This window comes from Macrosteles quadrilineatus, unplaced genomic scaffold (genome assembly GCF_028750875.1).
Source record: "Macrosteles quadrilineatus isolate MER2022 unplaced genomic scaffold, UCM_ALF_1.0 Scaffold_9__3_contigs__length_116548681, whole genome shotgun sequence".
In the NCBI taxonomy this organism is placed as follows: Eukaryota; Metazoa; Arthropoda; class Insecta; order Hemiptera; family Cicadellidae; genus Macrosteles; species Macrosteles quadrilineatus.
The window spans coordinates 25708559-25726580 of record NW_026542602.1 but is presented as its reverse complement, the minus strand read 5'-3'; the positions used below and the strand labels follow the sequence as shown (position 1 = coordinate 25726580).

Here is an 18022-nt window from a genome sequence, read left to right as displayed (position 1 = left end):
TGGACAGTAGTATAGGAAATTGTTATAGGGATGGATAGGCAAAGGTCAGGATAAAAAGGCTAAAAATTACCTTTGTGTTTTGGACGTTATTTATACCGAGAAAAACTTCCGGGCATAGCAAAAATTAAAAAAAATCCGTCAGAGTAGGGTATCTTTATCCTATTGCCATAGTAATAAAATTTGCATAGTTATCAGGTAGTGACATCAGTTTTGATAAAATTTCAAATCATATTATCAACCTTTATGTGGTTCAACGTGTCAATTATTCTAAATTATTTGAGTTTGTAGCTCGCAAACAATATCACGCAATGAAAAATAACTCGAAATATTGAAATGCCACGGATTGAATAAAACGCTTTTTTCTTTCGTTAGAATTGAATGATTGTTGTAGGCAAAACCTACCATTATTGGATGTTGGTGGTTTTGTGATTAAATCTGGACAGTTAAAAACCACTGTGGAATCTGAATTCTTTTATTGAATCAGTGGTTCGCTTCATGTAGAAATATTTTATTTAAAATACTTAGTTATATTCGGATCTTTTCCATGTAATTTTATCAAATTCCAATGGTTACCTGTGGTTTATTTCATTTTGAAAATATGTATAAAGCATATCTATATCAACATTTATCCTCAAATATCTGGGTGTAATAGAAGCAAACAGTATCAACAGATTAAAACAATTTATTGTCAGTATCCAATACACGTGCTAACAACACATTCAATATCACTTAATTTCTATGTTATAAAATTATCAACAAAACAAATAGTATTTCGATTTCTGGTAACAATCATCTACCTATTTTAGAAAAAATAGTAAAGATGCTATAGAAACCTTTTGTAAATTGAAAACTCTACAATCATAGCGGTTTTGTTATTTAGTAACAAGATATGTTAAGTTTTCTAATGATTCTACGTAGGCGTAGGGTTTTGTATCTTAAGGGGTTTACCAATTAGAATTAATAGTATAAATGCACAGAGTTTTGATAAATATCTATTACAGACTTTACAGAAATTGAAGAGAACCAATCCAAGCTATCAATAAGTAGTGACCTATGGTCAACTATACATAACAAAAGAAAATACATTGCTTTGACTATAAAACAATATTTGAAAATGGTAACTTAAATTATAGACAAACGACGGGACAACAGAGGTCGACGAGGGTTCTGGCCGCTGGAGCCGGGTCTACGTCCGAAAACTGGAGCTGGAACACTAGTGATCGAACTTTGCTCGTAAGAAATAGTACGTCGCAGAGCATCAGGTTTGCCAGTATTACCAGCTGATCTTTGTAAGAAACTTGTTGAAGGACTACTAGATCGTTTGAAAGATGGGTTTTGATATTCTATATCACAAGGAACTCTTCCTTCGTAGGATATCGATCTTCCAAAATAAGGAGGACGGGAAGAAAATGAATGATCACGACTGGAACATGGCACAATCGAACCTAACGCAGATGAAGTAAAGGTAGATTGAGATGGTGTAATTAGTTTTCTATCAGATGCAGCTGGAAAATCTAATTTGTGAGATCCATACTCGACATTGTTTCTTGAGTACTCCTCAAAAGACGATGCCCTGGAGAAGTACGCTGATCTGTCTAAGGAAGTGGAAGATGGGGTTTCCCTATGTAAAGGTCTTCTGAAGCTGATTTCGTGTTCGTTTGAATTTGAAATGGGTTCTTCTAAGGATGACGATCTAAAATAGTTGGTCAACAAACTCGGAGAGGAGTTTGGATCAATGGAAGAATACCTCGGTGATTGCTCACGGGACAGTTCGGTGGACACTAAGTTTTCTTCGAATGATATCGATCGAGTGAATCTTTTGGGGGAGTGAACGTTAGATGTGGGTCTCTCTAGGTCTACTTCGTACTTTGGTGATGATTGGTTTGGAGTGGAGATCTGCCTTCTGAAAGCAAGACCAATAATAAATAAAACTGAAATTAAATAATAGTTTTGTAACAAAAATCAGCAAGCCTGGACCATTAGTATGTGGGCATTTAATGGTGGAAAGCTAAAAGTTACTTCTAAAAAGTAAAACGTTTTAATTAATTTATTTCAAATCGTTTTACAATCTAAATACTAAACACACCAATTTGAACAACAGTTTGTGCGTTCTACTGTATATCACCCCAGGGCTCAAACAAATGTATTTAAAGTATGCGTTTTCTAAAATATACTTTCTTACTATACTCTACTGTAACAAATTTCTTGCTTTCCATCTCTTTAGGTGGCTTTGACTGAATATTTCAATGCATTCTTTCTATGAGAGGGGATTTATAGAGTTTTATTGAGCAATATATTTAATTGTTGTGTGCTCCTTGTCTTTGTCTTCTTTGGCCAGTGGTACTTTAAGGAGGTGGTTTGCTATGAAATTAAATGCTGCAGTTTTGTGGGAATGTGGGTGGTTTGAGTTAACATGAATAACTTGATCGATGTGATTTGGTTTCTTGTACATTTTAAATTAGTGGTGCTGGTTATGCTTCATGATGGTTATATCGAGATAATTTATCGTTCAATTATACTTGTCGTGAAATACAAGTAGGCCTACCAAAGTGTATGTTTTGTCTTTCGTGTTTTACTTATGTTTAAAATGTATCGTAACAAGTTGACAGGAACAAGGATGTACACATATTTATTATGAAACAACATCTATGAAAAAGTGTTGAAGATGGCTTTATAAAGCCAAAACAGACGTACAATAAGTGCAATACTGGATTGCTTCAAGCCGGTAAGTCTTATATTTAATATTTAAAAGCAAATCCTGGCCAGCTAACCACTAAGTATTTGTTAAGATATTATGTTTGCTTGGTATCTAAACAAATATTGCTTGAATTGGTATAGTTTTTTTCAAATAGTTTCAAATATATTTTCTTATGTCTGTTTCCTTGTTTCTTATCTCGTGATGTTCAAATGTATCATAATATGACGATGAAAAGATTTCTACGCCTAGGAGGAAAACATTTTATTAATCAATTAATTACCTTAGAAGACCTGAAGGCGGTGATTCTCGCGGTCGCACACCAGAATGTTCCCATTGGACATCACTGCGACTCCCTCCAGTCCCTTGAACTCCCCGTCTCCCGAGCCCCAACACCCGAACGCCCTCAGGAAGCTGCCGTCCGGGTTGAAGATCTGGATGCGGTTGTTGCCTGAGTCCCCGACGATTATGTACCCTTGGTCGTCGACCGCCACGCCTCTAAAAAAATCAAAATATTCAAAACATTAAGTTTTCTAATTATAAAAGGATTCTTTTGATTTAAGGTACTTGTTTGTAACTTATCATTTAAACAAAATTTGTTTTATTATGTCTTATTCCTAGTTGTGTTAAGTGAAAAGCTTAAAAATTATAAGAGATTTTTTATATGAAAAAAATGGGTAATGGTACCGGTACAGTTTTGTACCTCACAGTTTTTTATTTCTTTATTCCTATCCTCTATTTCATATAATTTCTCTATTTTTCATTTCAACGGAATATTGAAATTTAATTGAAGTAATTCTAAAATATATTATATATAGGTTGAAAACGATTCTGCGACAGTGGATTTTATGTATAGAATATTTATAAAACTACACCTGAAATATTTGATGTTGTAAAATAATACAATGATGTAATATATTATATTGACCATACGTTACGTGTTACGTTACGGCACACAACAGAACAAAAAACTGTACAAAATTCTTAACAAAGCTAAGTTAGTAAATTTACATTGCCAACACATCATACGACTCAAAATTACAATAAAAAAGGGCAATATATACAATTGTAGCAACAAATATGATTTAGTGTGGCGAACAAAGAGCAGATGAACAAATTGACGAAATGCAATTTATGGTTTTATGAGCACCTTTAAGAGTTCTGGTGACATATTAAAGTCTATTGTTAATTAATTACTTTTAAGTCGTCATTTTACATAGACAACATTTCACAATGTATAACTTTATTAGCTAATAATTAACAAAACTACTAAGTGCACATTTTAGAGGAATGTTGTTAAAAGGACCGACGGAACATATGATGAAAATCTGAAAGTAGGTACGCACGAAATTATAAGTAACTTACATGTATAGAGCGTAGCTAAAATTTGAAATAAATAGTACATTTCTCTGTTGATAGAATATACTTGTTACATATTTATTTATTTATTTTAACGGACATACCTATTTTACCTTAAGCCCAGGTTCATAAAAGGATTTCCAGGGAAAATATAAAACATTATTTTTTTTCAAACTCCTATTTCATATATCGCATTTTAATAATCTCAGTTTTTATCATACATTAAAATTAAAAAGTATTGTATAGTTTGGTCCCGTTTCTTGTATTTTCTATTGAACTAACTAGGCCACACTAAAGGGGTGAACGCATTTTTAGTCTTAAATTAACTTGAAACCTTCGGTAAGTCATTGGATAAACTTTTTCAGGGGAAATACCGGGCTCAAACCAAACAAAATTTTCATAATTACGCCAAACCATGGAAAGCGAAAGGATTGTTTCATTAAAAGCCCGACATTTCAGACTTACGGTCGGCTTGGCGGGTGTCGGGTCCTTGGAAGGAGGGAGTGCATTTCTGAAATAGGATTTTGGGTGAAGGTAAGTTAGTGACATGCAATCGTTCTCTATATATTCTAAGTGAAATCATATAATTGCAAAACAAATGTATGGTAATATATTGTGGAAAATTACCTAACAGACTCGAATAATCTTCATAATCAATCTGATTTTACATAATGATAAATTATTTAGCTATTCTGAGTTATTATTCCATGTAAATAAAAAATTATAAAAAACGAGCACACACTATAAATATGAATGTCACTGGACCCATCTTGAGTACATAAAAAGGCTATTAAACAAATAACACATATTTATAAAGCATAAACACCATTAAAATGAGCAAGTATAGAGCATAATTTGCTTTCAATAAATAATCTAGGTCTTCGTAAAAAGTCATATCTCATAAAGCTTTTAAAGTAATATTAAACAGAATTTTTCTTTATTTATGATATATAAGATTATAGTTACTAAGCTAAATAGTGTTACAAGGAACTATGTTTTATCTATGGTGTTACTTAATCATAATGTGTGTTGGTGCAAAAACTTTGAATTAAAATAACATGTAGTATAATCCCATTGTAAATAGGGTATTTGATATGATTTGAAAAAAGCTCTACAAACTCAACCTCCTCAATTGCATAAGTAAACTTCTAAACTGATAAGAATTAAAATTAATACGTTAATCTAAGTAAATAAAATTAACATCTGTTTGTTAATTAATTATTCGATCAAACTAAATGCACACTGGAAAACAATATATGAACCCTTTAAAATTAATTATAATGCGTTATCAACAAACCTTGGGAACTTGAACTGCCCATTTTCCGACCCTTCAGTGCCGAAAGAATTTAGAACTCGGCCGTTTACGTCGAAAACTTGAATGCGATGGTTGTTGGAATCACTTACAATCACCTGTTGACAAAAAACATCAAATTTGTTAGTTTATGTTGCTCTAACATACATAAGGGACTGGCTGATTTAATATCTTGGTCTCTCTGGGTGGATTTGGATTTAGTTGCCTATAAGAATATGAGTTTAAACTATGCAAATGACGATTTCATGATTTAAGGCCTTTAGAAACTGCCTAGATTTGTAGGCCTTCTTACCTACAAAACAGACTAATAATAGGCCCCACAGATTAGAGATTACATAGGTTTCTGCGCTAAATGTCATACAAGAACTATAAGTTATACATCTCTAAAAATTATATAACATTACGTCATGATTAAGATAGTATTTATTAGGTAACTGTTCACCTCTTTGAGTAAACACATAACAATGAAATGTTATCACGCAGTATTTGTCAACAGATGCCCCTAAAGCTAAACAAAAGTACTGCAGGTATATGGAGCAGAACATTAAACGAGTGTCCAATATTTCATTTGTGTATAAAGCACAAAACTCTATGGGTTGCGGATGTTGTTTTCAACAGCCAATGAACATTTGCCGTGGCTTTATGGCTTTTATTGTAATGTGAGCAATAATATTTGGTGTTCATTTACATATCAGATTAATATAACGGTATTACTATTTGTTATTTGTTAGCTCTCAACAATTCCTTTTTGCTGAAAGTATTTATCTGCAAGAGAAATAAATAAAGAATAATTTTTGTGTAATGATTTTAGGATGGCAACACAATATTTTAGTTTTCGAAAACCAGCAGCCTGCTTTAATTTAAATTCTCAACCCAGTCTGACGAGGTCACAACGAGGTCGGGTACATAACGGATTTTGATCTTATTTCATATTTTATTTATCTAACAGAATAATACGAGTACGTTATTCTAATGCTACTTTACCTTGTTGGTGTTGGAAACTGCGATGTAGTGAGGATGTTCTAGTTGTCCTTGTTTACTGCCATGAGAACCAAACTTGCCTACAAAAGTGCCATCAGACTGGAACACCTGAGCAGGGATCGGATGTCAATAGAAAAAAGTGATGTAGGAATGTAGGAAAAAAGGATTCGCACTAACAAGTTAAGTTATAAGTTATTCATGTTTTATAAGTACTAACACGTAGGAGAATACATAAATGGTATGATAATATTTTTGTTGGGCATCACTCACCTTATTGAAGTCACGAGAACGTAGTCCTTGTCATGTCACAATCATACACAGTTCATTGCACATAAAAATATACAAAAATAAAAATAAAAATACTGTAAATCCAAATTTAAAATATCAGACAAAAGTTCTCAACACCGACGTTTCGCCGCACCAAAATCAACGTGCGGCGTTTTCAAGGTTATTCCTCTTCTCACGCAATCGTTTTGAGCGCCTAACCACGACTGACGACCCCGGTGGTGGAGGAGGGGGAGGGGGGACTCTGTTATCAAGAACAGCTGATGGCATTATCTTCTTTTGTTTAGATTTTTCTATGCATCCTTTAATTTCTTTCTCTATTAGTGTATTGTAAACCGGGCTGATATCAATGGATGCGTTGGCTAATGAATCTTGATCTGAAGTAATAAACAAAGCCTCAATAATATTCCTTTTCTTCCAATTAGGCTCCTTGTATAATATACAGCTTTCCTCCCACTTTATACAATGCCCGGTGTCATGAACGTGTTCAGATATTTTTGAACCATAGGTTACACGTGTATCAACTTTTTTCATGTGTTCATGAACCCGTATGAGAGCCGGTCTTGAAGTTTGACCTACATAGCTACGTTTACACGAGCATGGGACCTTGTACACCACGTTTTTATTGTCATTACCACAGTTAGGGGGTTTCACTTTAGATACCTGTCTTCTTATCGTGTTTTTTGAGGTAAAGACCGTCCTAATACCTTGCTTAGCATTCACGCGCCGTATTTTCTCCGAAAGGTTTTTAATATACGGAATGCATACTGTGGCCAGAGGTTTGTTATCTTTAGGTGGTAAACTTGTATCAGAGCTGGATATTTTTCTTAAGGCTTTATTTATGAATCTTTTAGGGTACCCACTGTTAAGTAAGCGGTTTTTTATAGTTACTACCTCATGCTGAAAAGTCTGTTCATCATTACAGATTAGTTATAATTGGGCTTATTAAAAAGGCGAAACTAATCTGTAGTGATGAACAGACTTTTCAGCATGAGGTAGTAACTATAAAAAACCGCTTACTTAACAGTGGGTACCCTAAAAGATTCATAAATAAAGCCTTAAGAAAAATATCCAGCTCTGATACAAGTTTACCACCTAAAGATAACAAACCTCTGGCCACAGTATGCATTCCGTATATTAAAAACCTTTCGGAGAAAATACGGCGCGTGAATGCTAAGCAAGGTATTAGGACGGTCTTTACCTCAAAAAACACGATAAGAAGACAGGTATCTAAAGTGAAACCCCCTAACTGTGGTAATGACAATAAAAACGTGGTGTACAAGGTCCCATGCTCGTGTAAACGTAGCTATGTAGGTCAAACTTCAAGACCGGCTCTCATACGGGTTCATGAACACATGAAAAAAGTTGATACACGTGTAACCTATGGTTCAAAAATATCTGAACACGTTCATGACACCGGGCATTGTATAAAGTGGGAGGAAAGCTGTATATTATACAAGGAGCCTAATTGGAAGAAAAGGAATATTATTGAGGCTTTGTTTATTACTTCAGATCAAGATTCATTAGCCAACGCATCCATTGATATCAGCCCGGTTTACAATACACTAATAGAGAAAGAAATTAAAGGATGCATAGAAAAATCTAAACAAAAGAAGATAATGCCATCAGCTGTTCTTGATAACAGAGTCCCCCCTCCCCCTCCTCCACCACCGGGGTCGTCAGTCGTGGTTAGGCGCTCAAAACGATTGCGTGAGAAGAGGAATAACCTTGAAAACGCCGCACGTTGATTTTGGTGCGGCGAAACGTCGGTGTTGAGAACTTTTGTCTGATATTTTAAATTTGGATTTACAGTATTTTTATTTTTATTTTTGTATATTTTTATGTGCAATGAACTGTGTATGATTGTGACATGACAAGGACTACGTTCTCGTGACTTCAATAAGGTGAGTGATGCCCAACAAAAATATTATCATACTGAAGTATTGACCTCGCCTAATATACCATGTCGTTTAAGAATACATAAATGCATACATGAACTGAGCTAATTGTGTCAGGACATGAGAAGCTCTACTTGCAAAAAAATTAAAATGTAGCTAAAAATAAATTGAAAGAAAAATACGAATTCCCTCTCTAAAGCAATACAATACAATATTTTACACGTTTTGAAGACATTTAATCTTAATAATACCTTTTCTTAAAACTTCTTATATAATCCGGAATTCAGATATTTTAACTATTTTATTTTGTATCATTATGAATACTTTTTTCGTTAATGAATGTCAATTTTCATTGATTGTTAAAAATCTACTTAGGAGCTCTAGATTAACTAAAAAAGCATACCAATTAGGTTGAATTAGTAGATTCAAAACCACAGCAAACTATAGTTTTTATATAACTAATAATATGCAATTTGTTATAGTTTTGTAAATCTTATGTATGTACGTTGTGTATCTAGCGTAATGTTGTGATGAAGCTTAACAAATAATAAATTTTTAATGAAGCTTATACATCCAGACACTTTCTTACGTTTAACGTTTTTCTTAGTAGAACATTAAAGGCATATAAGTCATGTGTTCTATATGAAAACCAGGTTAAAACTAAGAGTAATAAGGTTAATTCATTCATCAGTATATTCACAAGAGTGCAAATGAACGAAAGAATTAAAATACAGATAAAAGGTTCGTGAATTTTACCTGTACTCTGTGGTTTTCTTTATCACAAACATAAATGAAGCCGAGAGCGTCTGTGGTGATGCCCCATGGATAGTTGAATCTCCCATCAGCTGTGCCTTGGGATCCGAACGATCTTAGGAATCTTCCTGACGGATCCATCACCTGAAAAATATAAAACCTGTGTCAACTGAGTATAGAATAAGTAAAGATTTAGACTAACGGCTATTAAATTTCAACGCTAGGAAATATTTAAGTTTGTTTATATTTGGTGCTTAAAAGGCTTAGCTAATAGATTGCTAGGCATTTTAGAATGCTATATATGACTTTAAGAGATTATATCTGAGGGCTTAGCAAATCACTTTCCTCCCTACATATACCCCAATAATTGCCGGTTATTTATTAAAAACATTAAATCAAAGTGGTTGGAAGTAATTCTGATCAACGAGGATTAAAAATGAGTGTGTATCATCTTTGTAAAACCAATTTTCTATGATATTACTATTTCCATTGCACTGTCTTTTCCAACGATGTAAAATATTATTGTTTGTTATGTACAAAATTGTTAAATTATTTATCTCTAGTTGTTTTTTTGTTAAAAGGCTCAGAGTTTAAAAGGTTTCACCTGGTATTACCAGTAATATATTAGGACCATTTTAATAGAACGAGTACTCTTTTTTTCTTTTTATTTTAAATCTTGTGAACATTACTTTCATTTTAGGATAGTTTAAAATAAAACTGCATTGAACAATGAACAAATTCCTATTTCTTGCATTCTATTCGACTGTAACAACAAAAATGTTGTTTCTTATTTTGTATACACCCATGATAATCCGTGTAAATGTATTAAAATGTTAACAATATTGCTCAATTGAAATACAATCGAATAATGACCTAAATACACACGATTCCAAAGCCAAACGAAATAAAGAGGCTTGCAAACGGTAACCACTGGGTGACAGGTTCAATGTGTTTGGTCGCTAGACCAGTTCCCGCCAAATAGTCTGGTTACCGCGGGTTATTGGATGCCAACCAGCTTGTCAACATCTGTTCTGGTTGAAATGTTTAATGATCAGCCCACCTGTATGCGGTGGTTGTATCGGTCTGCAATGATGAACTGGCCGATCCTATTGACCGCCACCCCAGCCAAGCAATCAAACTCCCCCTCTGCGTTCCCGTACGATCCAAACTCCTTGGAGAATATTCCGTTAGAGTCAAAAACCTGCAAAAATCGTGTATTTTTGTATTGCATTTGTGCATTGTTTAAACAATCAATATACAATATTTGCAATGTAATGTTTGCAACACAAAGTCCAACTGTGTAACAGAAACTAGCCATCACCAAAATGCTCCACAAAAAATGTTAAACAATATATTTAATTGTAAATATATTTTTTTTTTATCAAAGTAATGAAAACATGTGCTTTTTTATTTTATTGACTGGATTGGAAATGTGCATTTTGAAAACATAACATATTACCATAAATGTTAAACATATATTATGTATGAACTTTATTGTTGACTTGTGTAATACGTTAGAGCTAACCTGAACTCTGTGGTTGGAAGAGTCCGCGACTACGATGGAGTTGTCTGGAGCCACGGCAATACCTCGTGGCCAAGTGAAACATCCAGGCTCGCTCCCCCGACTCCCTACCTTGAACAGCATCCGCCGCTTTTGCAGGTACTGGTTCTTAGTACCGACTGCTGCGAAACCTGCAAACATCACAATCCAGACATATCATGGTTCATCAAATATGCACTGCAATCTCCGGAAATCACTGGTGATAAATGTTTCGTTTCGTGTTTCCGTGCAATGCGTTTTGTTAGTTATTAGCTCCCACGAATACTATACAAGGCCCAGGATGGATCATAAACATAAACAAATGACGTTATTGGCCCGAAAGGAAACAAAACCTACTAACCCAACCTAACCTAACCTATACTAATAGCATTAATTAACATATGGTTTTGTTTATTTCGGGCCAAACTAGTTGCACTGTAACTAGTGGGTGAAGTTGCACCTTGCTGCACACTAGAGAAGTGTTTACGCATGAGTCCTAAGCGAGTGTGGATATTTTTCTTACAGTTACTATAAATCATATAAATAATTTGTAGATAATTTCAAACACTCTACAGCACGTTTTTAGGTTGGGTTAATCCAAACATTGGACGAAATGGGAAATGCCGCACAAGCTGAGCGTAGTCGTAATATCTTCAAGTGTTGCCAACTTATTAGCTTACACCATTGACTATACACCTCTACTACGCGTAGAGGTGTATAGTCAATGCTTACACGGAATACGTGCATAATAAAAATACGCTATTTTGCGTTCTTCGGTGGGAATACTGGTGTGCACCAACGTAAAACCTGGGTGCTAAAGTAAAAAACTGTGCGCCAAAGTAAGGCTTTCTGTACTATCATCTGTGCAAGGAAGCATACTTTGTCGGGTGACTGAAGGAAAACGTGATTTGTTTATGTTTATGGTCCATACCGGTTCTTTTTTTAAAGTCAGTTTGAGATCTTACCGGCCGGAGCCATAACTTGAGTAGGAGAGGTGGGGGAGCCTGGCAGGTTTTTTTGATCGTCTGCAGAGCTGTCTTCTGAGTTGGTCCTGAGAGGAAGCCCAAGACTGAGTCGTCTAGAGGCTGTACCACTGCTGGTGTCTTTACCATCCTTGCCTCTGTTGCCGTACTTGTTCTTGAGGTACCTTGCCCATGAACTGAGGGCGGCGCCGTCCTTCTCACCACTGCTGGCTCCAGCTAAAACATACAGAAGATGAGGTAAAAAAAGAAAACTGAATCAAATAACAACCAATTTGAATGTTATTCATTATTTTGTTCTTACGAACACCAAGTATGAACTGGAAAAATATTTTTGGAGTTTCAAGGTTCGTAATTTGGTTCTTTTGACTCATGAGGCATTACAAGGTTTATATGGGTTTACAGCTACTTAAAGTAAAGTTTGTTTATCAATCTTTTTATTTACTGCCATACTTAGAAAACCAGGAAAACGTAATCCAGATTCCAAGGAGTTCTTTTTATCTTTAAGACGCAATGCAAATCCAAATCAATAAGTGTAAATATTAAGTCTAACAAATATATTCGTTTCAATATTGAAATTGAGCTAAGAGTTCATAGTAGAGTTTGACGTCAGCCACGTGGCTAACTGAGACCTTCTAGTGCCTTTTGTAAGTAGGCCTAAGGGCGAACAATTTGGCTGCATTCTCCAATCGACAATGAGGTTCACACTGAAAGCTACTAAGGTTTGTTAACAAAAAATTAATTAATAACGCCATTTGTGAATACTTACAAATTAATTTATGATCAAATTTAAGTTTTATGTATTTTTAGGAAATATTTTAAAACTTTTTTTAACGTAGGTTACAAATATACTTTTTACGTTAATAGTTAATCCAGAAAAGTCTCCGTCTCTCAACAATATTCAGAGTTATTGTGTTGATCTCTTGATAATTATTTTACAAGTTGTTTAATATTAAAAGTTAAAACTAATGTAAACATGATGAAAATTGCCTTGTTGGTTAAATGTTCTTTGTTAAAAAAACAAAAACTGTTATAAATTAATCATAGTGAATAATATTTGGCACAAAAAAATACAATTTCAACCAAGAAAAATTTTGTATAGAAAGGTCACATGTTTTAAAAGTGGTGCATTGTAGCCATGTTTTGAGGATCTTCCAGCATAACAGATAATTTTGAGACAAGCTAGAAGTTAACCTAGCTCAGCTAAGCTAGGAAATTAACCTAGTTTTTTAATACTCTATAAGTAAAGATATTTTTAACTTTTTCAGACGAGATAGTTCTGGACCAAGGCAGGAAAATTGTATAATTGAATTACTAAAATAAAAAACAACGTAAAAGAGGAAGCCCTTCCTCTTTGAAGCACCCTTATAAAACTTTCATTAAAATTCGTAGTACTAAATCTATGGTAGTGTTTGCTTCAACAAAACCTCAAACTAACCTACACACAGTTTGTCACTTATACAGGGTGTCTCACGCAAGGTGTCTCAAATTGATTACGGAAAAACGGCTTAACGTACAAGGATGAAATAAAATTATTTTCCGCTAAATCAACCCCAAGGAATAACGTAAAAATATTTTTAACTTTCTCCCAATACAGGGTGTGCCAAAAACTGAGGGTCACTAGTTCGAATCTCGGAATTTTCAAATGTAAACATATGTCATACTATACATCATTTTAAAGGTATTTGATAGACAAACATTTTGGCAAAAACAGAAATTAATTATCTTTTTCCGTTTCAAAATGGCGGCAGATTTTTAGAAAGATATTTAAACATTTGTAATAATCTGTGTTTCCTATACCATCCTATACCAATGCATTTAGCTCTTCTCCGGTTGAATTTTCTACTCGTTATGAAATTAGCTTTACTTTGATATGCTACAAGTAACGGTTTTTTGGAATGATAAACATTAAAAAAAAAATTATTTTTGAAAGTTTGAAAATGACTAGCCTATTCTTCAAAATTTTCAAATAGCAACATACATCAAGTGGCACATCATTTTATAGGGTTTTTATTTCCTAACAACTTTGTAATTTACACTTACTTCGTATCTCTTTCAGTTTTTGCGTAAATAACAAAAAACCTAATTTTCCTATATCAAATGCATGTTATTTGGGTTTTGCGTGGTTTAACACCTAATGAAATGGGGCCTTTAGTGTTAAACCGAGTACTTAAGTTTGCTGCGACAGGGTAGGGAAAAGTGTTTTGATAGAATGTTATTAGTAGAGGTTGAAATAAATAAATTTGTCAAATCTAAATAAATCGGTCAATGACACTCTCGGAATAGCTACTAACCTATAAGGAAATTTGCTAACAATAGATTTTGACTATCAAACAGCTATTGTATCTGTACTCATTTTCACAATTTCGGTTGTTTTTACAACAAAAAAAAAACACCTTTTCATGTATTTTTGAGCTCCCACAGTCAAAGTTATCGTCAAAACAACTCATATTCACTTCAGCTGGTCATATTTGCTTCAGCTGCTGTTGGTTTTACCTACCTGTGGAAGAAGGGCGTTCGGGCGAGTTCTCTCGTGATTTGAGAGTGTGAGTTGAACGACTCCTGGCCAGGTCACTTCCACTCTGGCCGTACCCCTTGGCCGCCATGTATGCTGCAGGCGACGTCGTCTCGTCCGGGTCTTCGTCTTCGTCAGCTCCGAAGTTGTGAGAACTCTTACTGCGAGCTAGACGGGTCTTGCGGTCCTGCCCAACAACGGGATGTTATATTAACTAATGTAGTATATAAATATGCCGGGACACAAGAGAAAATAAATGTCATACAAAAGAAAACGATTTATTTAGCTCCATAACTTTGGTTATCGAATTACTAACGTTAAACCTCATCAACAAAATGGAGAAACCACTTTTAACAAAGCTTAAGAAATGGTCTGTAAATTGTTTTATAGAAAACTACTTAATTCTGGACAAACACGCATTAATCATTGAAACCCTACGGATTTTAAGGCAAAATAATTAAACAACAACTTAATACTACTTTTAATAACTACGTTAACGGACTTAGTAGATAACTAGTAGTAGATAAGATTTAGGGTGATAAATCGAAACGTTTTCTCACAAAACCTTTTTAAAACCTTTTGGATCCATTATTTACCTTTGAGCTAATTCCCTTTACTAGTTTAACAGGCAAACTTAACACAAAACAGACAATAAATCAACTCGGATCTTAATTACCTTGAGGGCGGAGTATCTGGACCTAGCCGTGCTTGGGTATCTGGAGTCATCAGTGCCAGCAGAAGAGAACTTCCTTTCAGGCGCCTCCTCCTCCGGACTGACGGCGGCCGTGCTCTTGCTCTTGTTCAGGAATCGGCTCTGGAACCCCCCAGGACCGTACCTGGAGGAGGTAGGTTCCTCCTCGGCTGTGGTGGTGGACGTTCGGGAACGCCAGCTGGGGGTGGTACTGGAGGAGTCGTCCTTGTTACCGTATCTTGACTGATAAGAGCTATCACCGTACCTGGAAAAACGATATGAATGTTATAAATTTACCATGGTGAATTTGTTACACATTTCGCCGGCAGTACGTCGTACGGTTTTACTTAGCAGTTCATAAAGTATTTTTCTAACTAAATAACCTTTCATAGTGAGATCTTTTTGTAGTATTTTGTAGTATTTTCTTTTGTAGTACTAACCTTGGCGTAACTTAAAGGCATACACATTCCTTGAGCTCAAAGTAAGCTTATGTTGAAGCTTATTCTTTTACTACTTCCGTAGTTTCTTGACATACAAAATTATTACAAAATAAGTACAAAATTAGCTTTATATTTTTCTGAGCAAAAATCTTTGAAGCTCTTAAATAAATATACTAGGTGTATTGAGTATTCAAAATATATACTTAGTTATCCTTTTTATTAACTATAAGAGGTCAAAAGGTTAAACTATCTTTCAATTTAGTAGATAAGCAAAACAAGATATTACGGTTGTACAGTATTTGGAAAATAATTCATAAAATATTTGAAACTTTTAAAACCATTTTATACGCAAACATTTGTCACTAAATAATGTTCTCAAAGTTAACAAACCTGAATACCTAATAATATTTTTTTTGGTTTAACTCAATGTTTTTGAAAATATTAATGATTACTGAAGGTTAACATGAGGGTGTAAGGGTGATGCTAATATCTTATTTGTTGTAGGTTTGGGTTATCCGTAGGTGATTTATATGCAGATAGGGTAGCTGGCTGTCTGTTTATATGACTGCCAAGGAGTGATGCATGGTCTTGGAGCGTGTACTGCATAAACATCCCTTGGGGAACAATACACAAGACAAAGTAAGGCTCATCTTCTTGTGAGACTATCAAGGGCTGAAGAAACCATAAAACGGTGTTTTTACTACAAAGTTCCAGCTATAAAGCGACGTGTCCCGTCGATTTAGGTATTTATTTGTAAACAATAGTGTATGAATCCCGTTTGAGATATGGAAGTTAAGGGCTTAAAAATGTAATGGAGTTGTCGATTAAAGTATAAGTATATGTAAATGGCCTATTACCAAAGTGTGTTATACTTTATGTTATAACCAATGTCTATTCGAATGTTTAAGACTCATATGTTAAAACTCTTTATTGAAATAATTATGTTATTAATTGAATACGAGTGATGTAAACTGTCTTAAAATGTATTTAAATTTAATTTAAACCATCAACTAAATATTAATTCTAAAAGACAATTAAGTAAAACACAATTATTAGGGTTTGTTTATATGTGTCAATACCAACAAAACTATATTTACTGATTCCCATGTTGATTAAATTATGTTACAATTTTTATTTTAGTTTCACGATCTATTGATTAGTAGTATAAATCACCATTTACCAGTTTTATGGAAATTGAATACAAAACATGTATTCTTTTACTTTTACTTTGTACATTTCGACGTGAGTGGAATTATAATCAACTGTTTCCAAACATGTCTGACATCATGTGTAAAATAATAGAGGCGTAAATATAGCAAAAATGTATTTAAAGTCAATAATTAATGATTTTGGGAGAATGCATGCTATGTTATACCAAGTTTAGGGATCAGACTCAAATTTACTGTTTTACTTTATCATTAGGAAAGTAATATTAATCCAATAGCAATAAACCTAGTATGTATCTAATGTCTTCTAAGCTGATAATTCAACAGTAAAAAACTGTTTGGTTACGAGGGAAATGAACACATACACTTATACAAAAGTAAACTTGGGTTCGCTAAGGTGTAACATCTACCATACACCTTTTAAGGTAGTGGTACAAATTATAACCCAATAAAACAATATTCAACATAAATTAGGTCATGAAACCAACCTAAAACACAACACATAACTACTTTACAAAACCAATTAGGTAGGCTATATAAAATATATATTTTAAATGTTATTGATATTGTGTAAAATCGGACAGGTTTTTTAAATGACTTATCACACAAACGTAACAGTTTTCGAGTATACGACTATTTGAACAAAAGGTCACTTGCTTCTGGGGACACCAATAAAAACAACTACAATAAACCTGAACTAAACCTTTACGTGAACGCTACAGTAATGCAGTTTGGAACATTCTTAACTCTTGGTTAATGTTAGGAGCATCAAAAATGCGTAGAATATATACTTATAGTAGAAGATTAATATAGGGGGTTACACTAGACAATAAAGATCTACATTTTTCAGTTTTTAACACATTGGGGAAAACTAGCAAATACATTTATTCAAAAGGGATCGTTGGTCACGATATCCACAAGGGGTTTAGGATCTGCTAAATACACTTTACACAAGGGACTAAGTTACCTCGACCCGGTTGATTCAGGATCAGGGTCTCTGGATCTAGTAAGATAAGAGTGAGGGTCGTCCCTATCTCTAGCGTAAGATGTTCTGTAGCTGGGCTGGCCATACCTAACAAGATATACTCACCTTAGACAAACTAAAACTTAAAAGAATGCTGTTCTTGGATTTAACAGTGTATACTTACGCATATTTAAATATAATTTATATATTTAACCAATTGTCTCGTATTCATTTAAGTTTTTCTTTCAAATTTTGACGTTTTTAATTTTGTAACTGGGCATGTTTGCTGTGCACTGTGAAATGTGAATTCATAAAAATAATCATTAGGTATTGTTTACTCCACTTATATTTCTAAAAATGTTAGTGCTGCAATTAATGTTTGTTGCTTTAATATCTATACTTAATCAAAAGCAAATGTCGCTTAGTTGCACGTCCAAACAATC

At 34.1% G+C, this 18022-nt stretch overlaps 1 protein-coding gene across 8 annotated transcripts in view; it reads right to left on the bottom strand.

Annotated features, from left to right (window-relative positions):
- Window positions 1–664: 664 nt before the first annotated feature.
- Window positions 665–18022, bottom strand: part of LOC129002096 (RING finger protein nhl-1-like) — a 187218-nt gene continuing 169860 nt past the window's right edge. For 4 of the 8 annotated variants that reach the window (XM_054429631.1, XM_054429633.1, XM_054429637.1 and 1 more), the window contains 12 exons: window positions 17583–17687; window positions 14995–15274; window positions 14304–14505; window positions 11789–12022; window positions 10809–10975; window positions 10344–10484; window positions 9287–9427; window positions 6351–6455; window positions 5352–5464; window positions 4520–4565; window positions 2979–3193; window positions 665–1903 (listed from right to left, as the gene is read on the bottom strand). In XM_054429631.1, the coding sequence (XP_054285606.1) occupies window positions 1123–1903; window positions 2979–3193; window positions 4520–4565; window positions 5352–5464; window positions 6351–6455; window positions 9287–9427; window positions 10344–10484; window positions 10809–10975; window positions 11789–12022; window positions 14304–14505; window positions 14995–15274; window positions 17583–17687 (2530 nt within the window). In that variant the 3' untranslated portion in view covers window positions 665–1122. The remainder of the gene's footprint in view (window positions 1904–2978; window positions 3194–4519; window positions 4566–5351; window positions 5465–6350; window positions 6456–9286; window positions 9428–10343; window positions 10485–10808; window positions 10976–11788; window positions 12023–14303; window positions 14506–14994; window positions 15275–17582; window positions 17688–18022) is intronic. The other 4 variants (XM_054429634.1, XM_054429636.1, XM_054429638.1 and 1 more) reach the window with 3 other exon arrangements.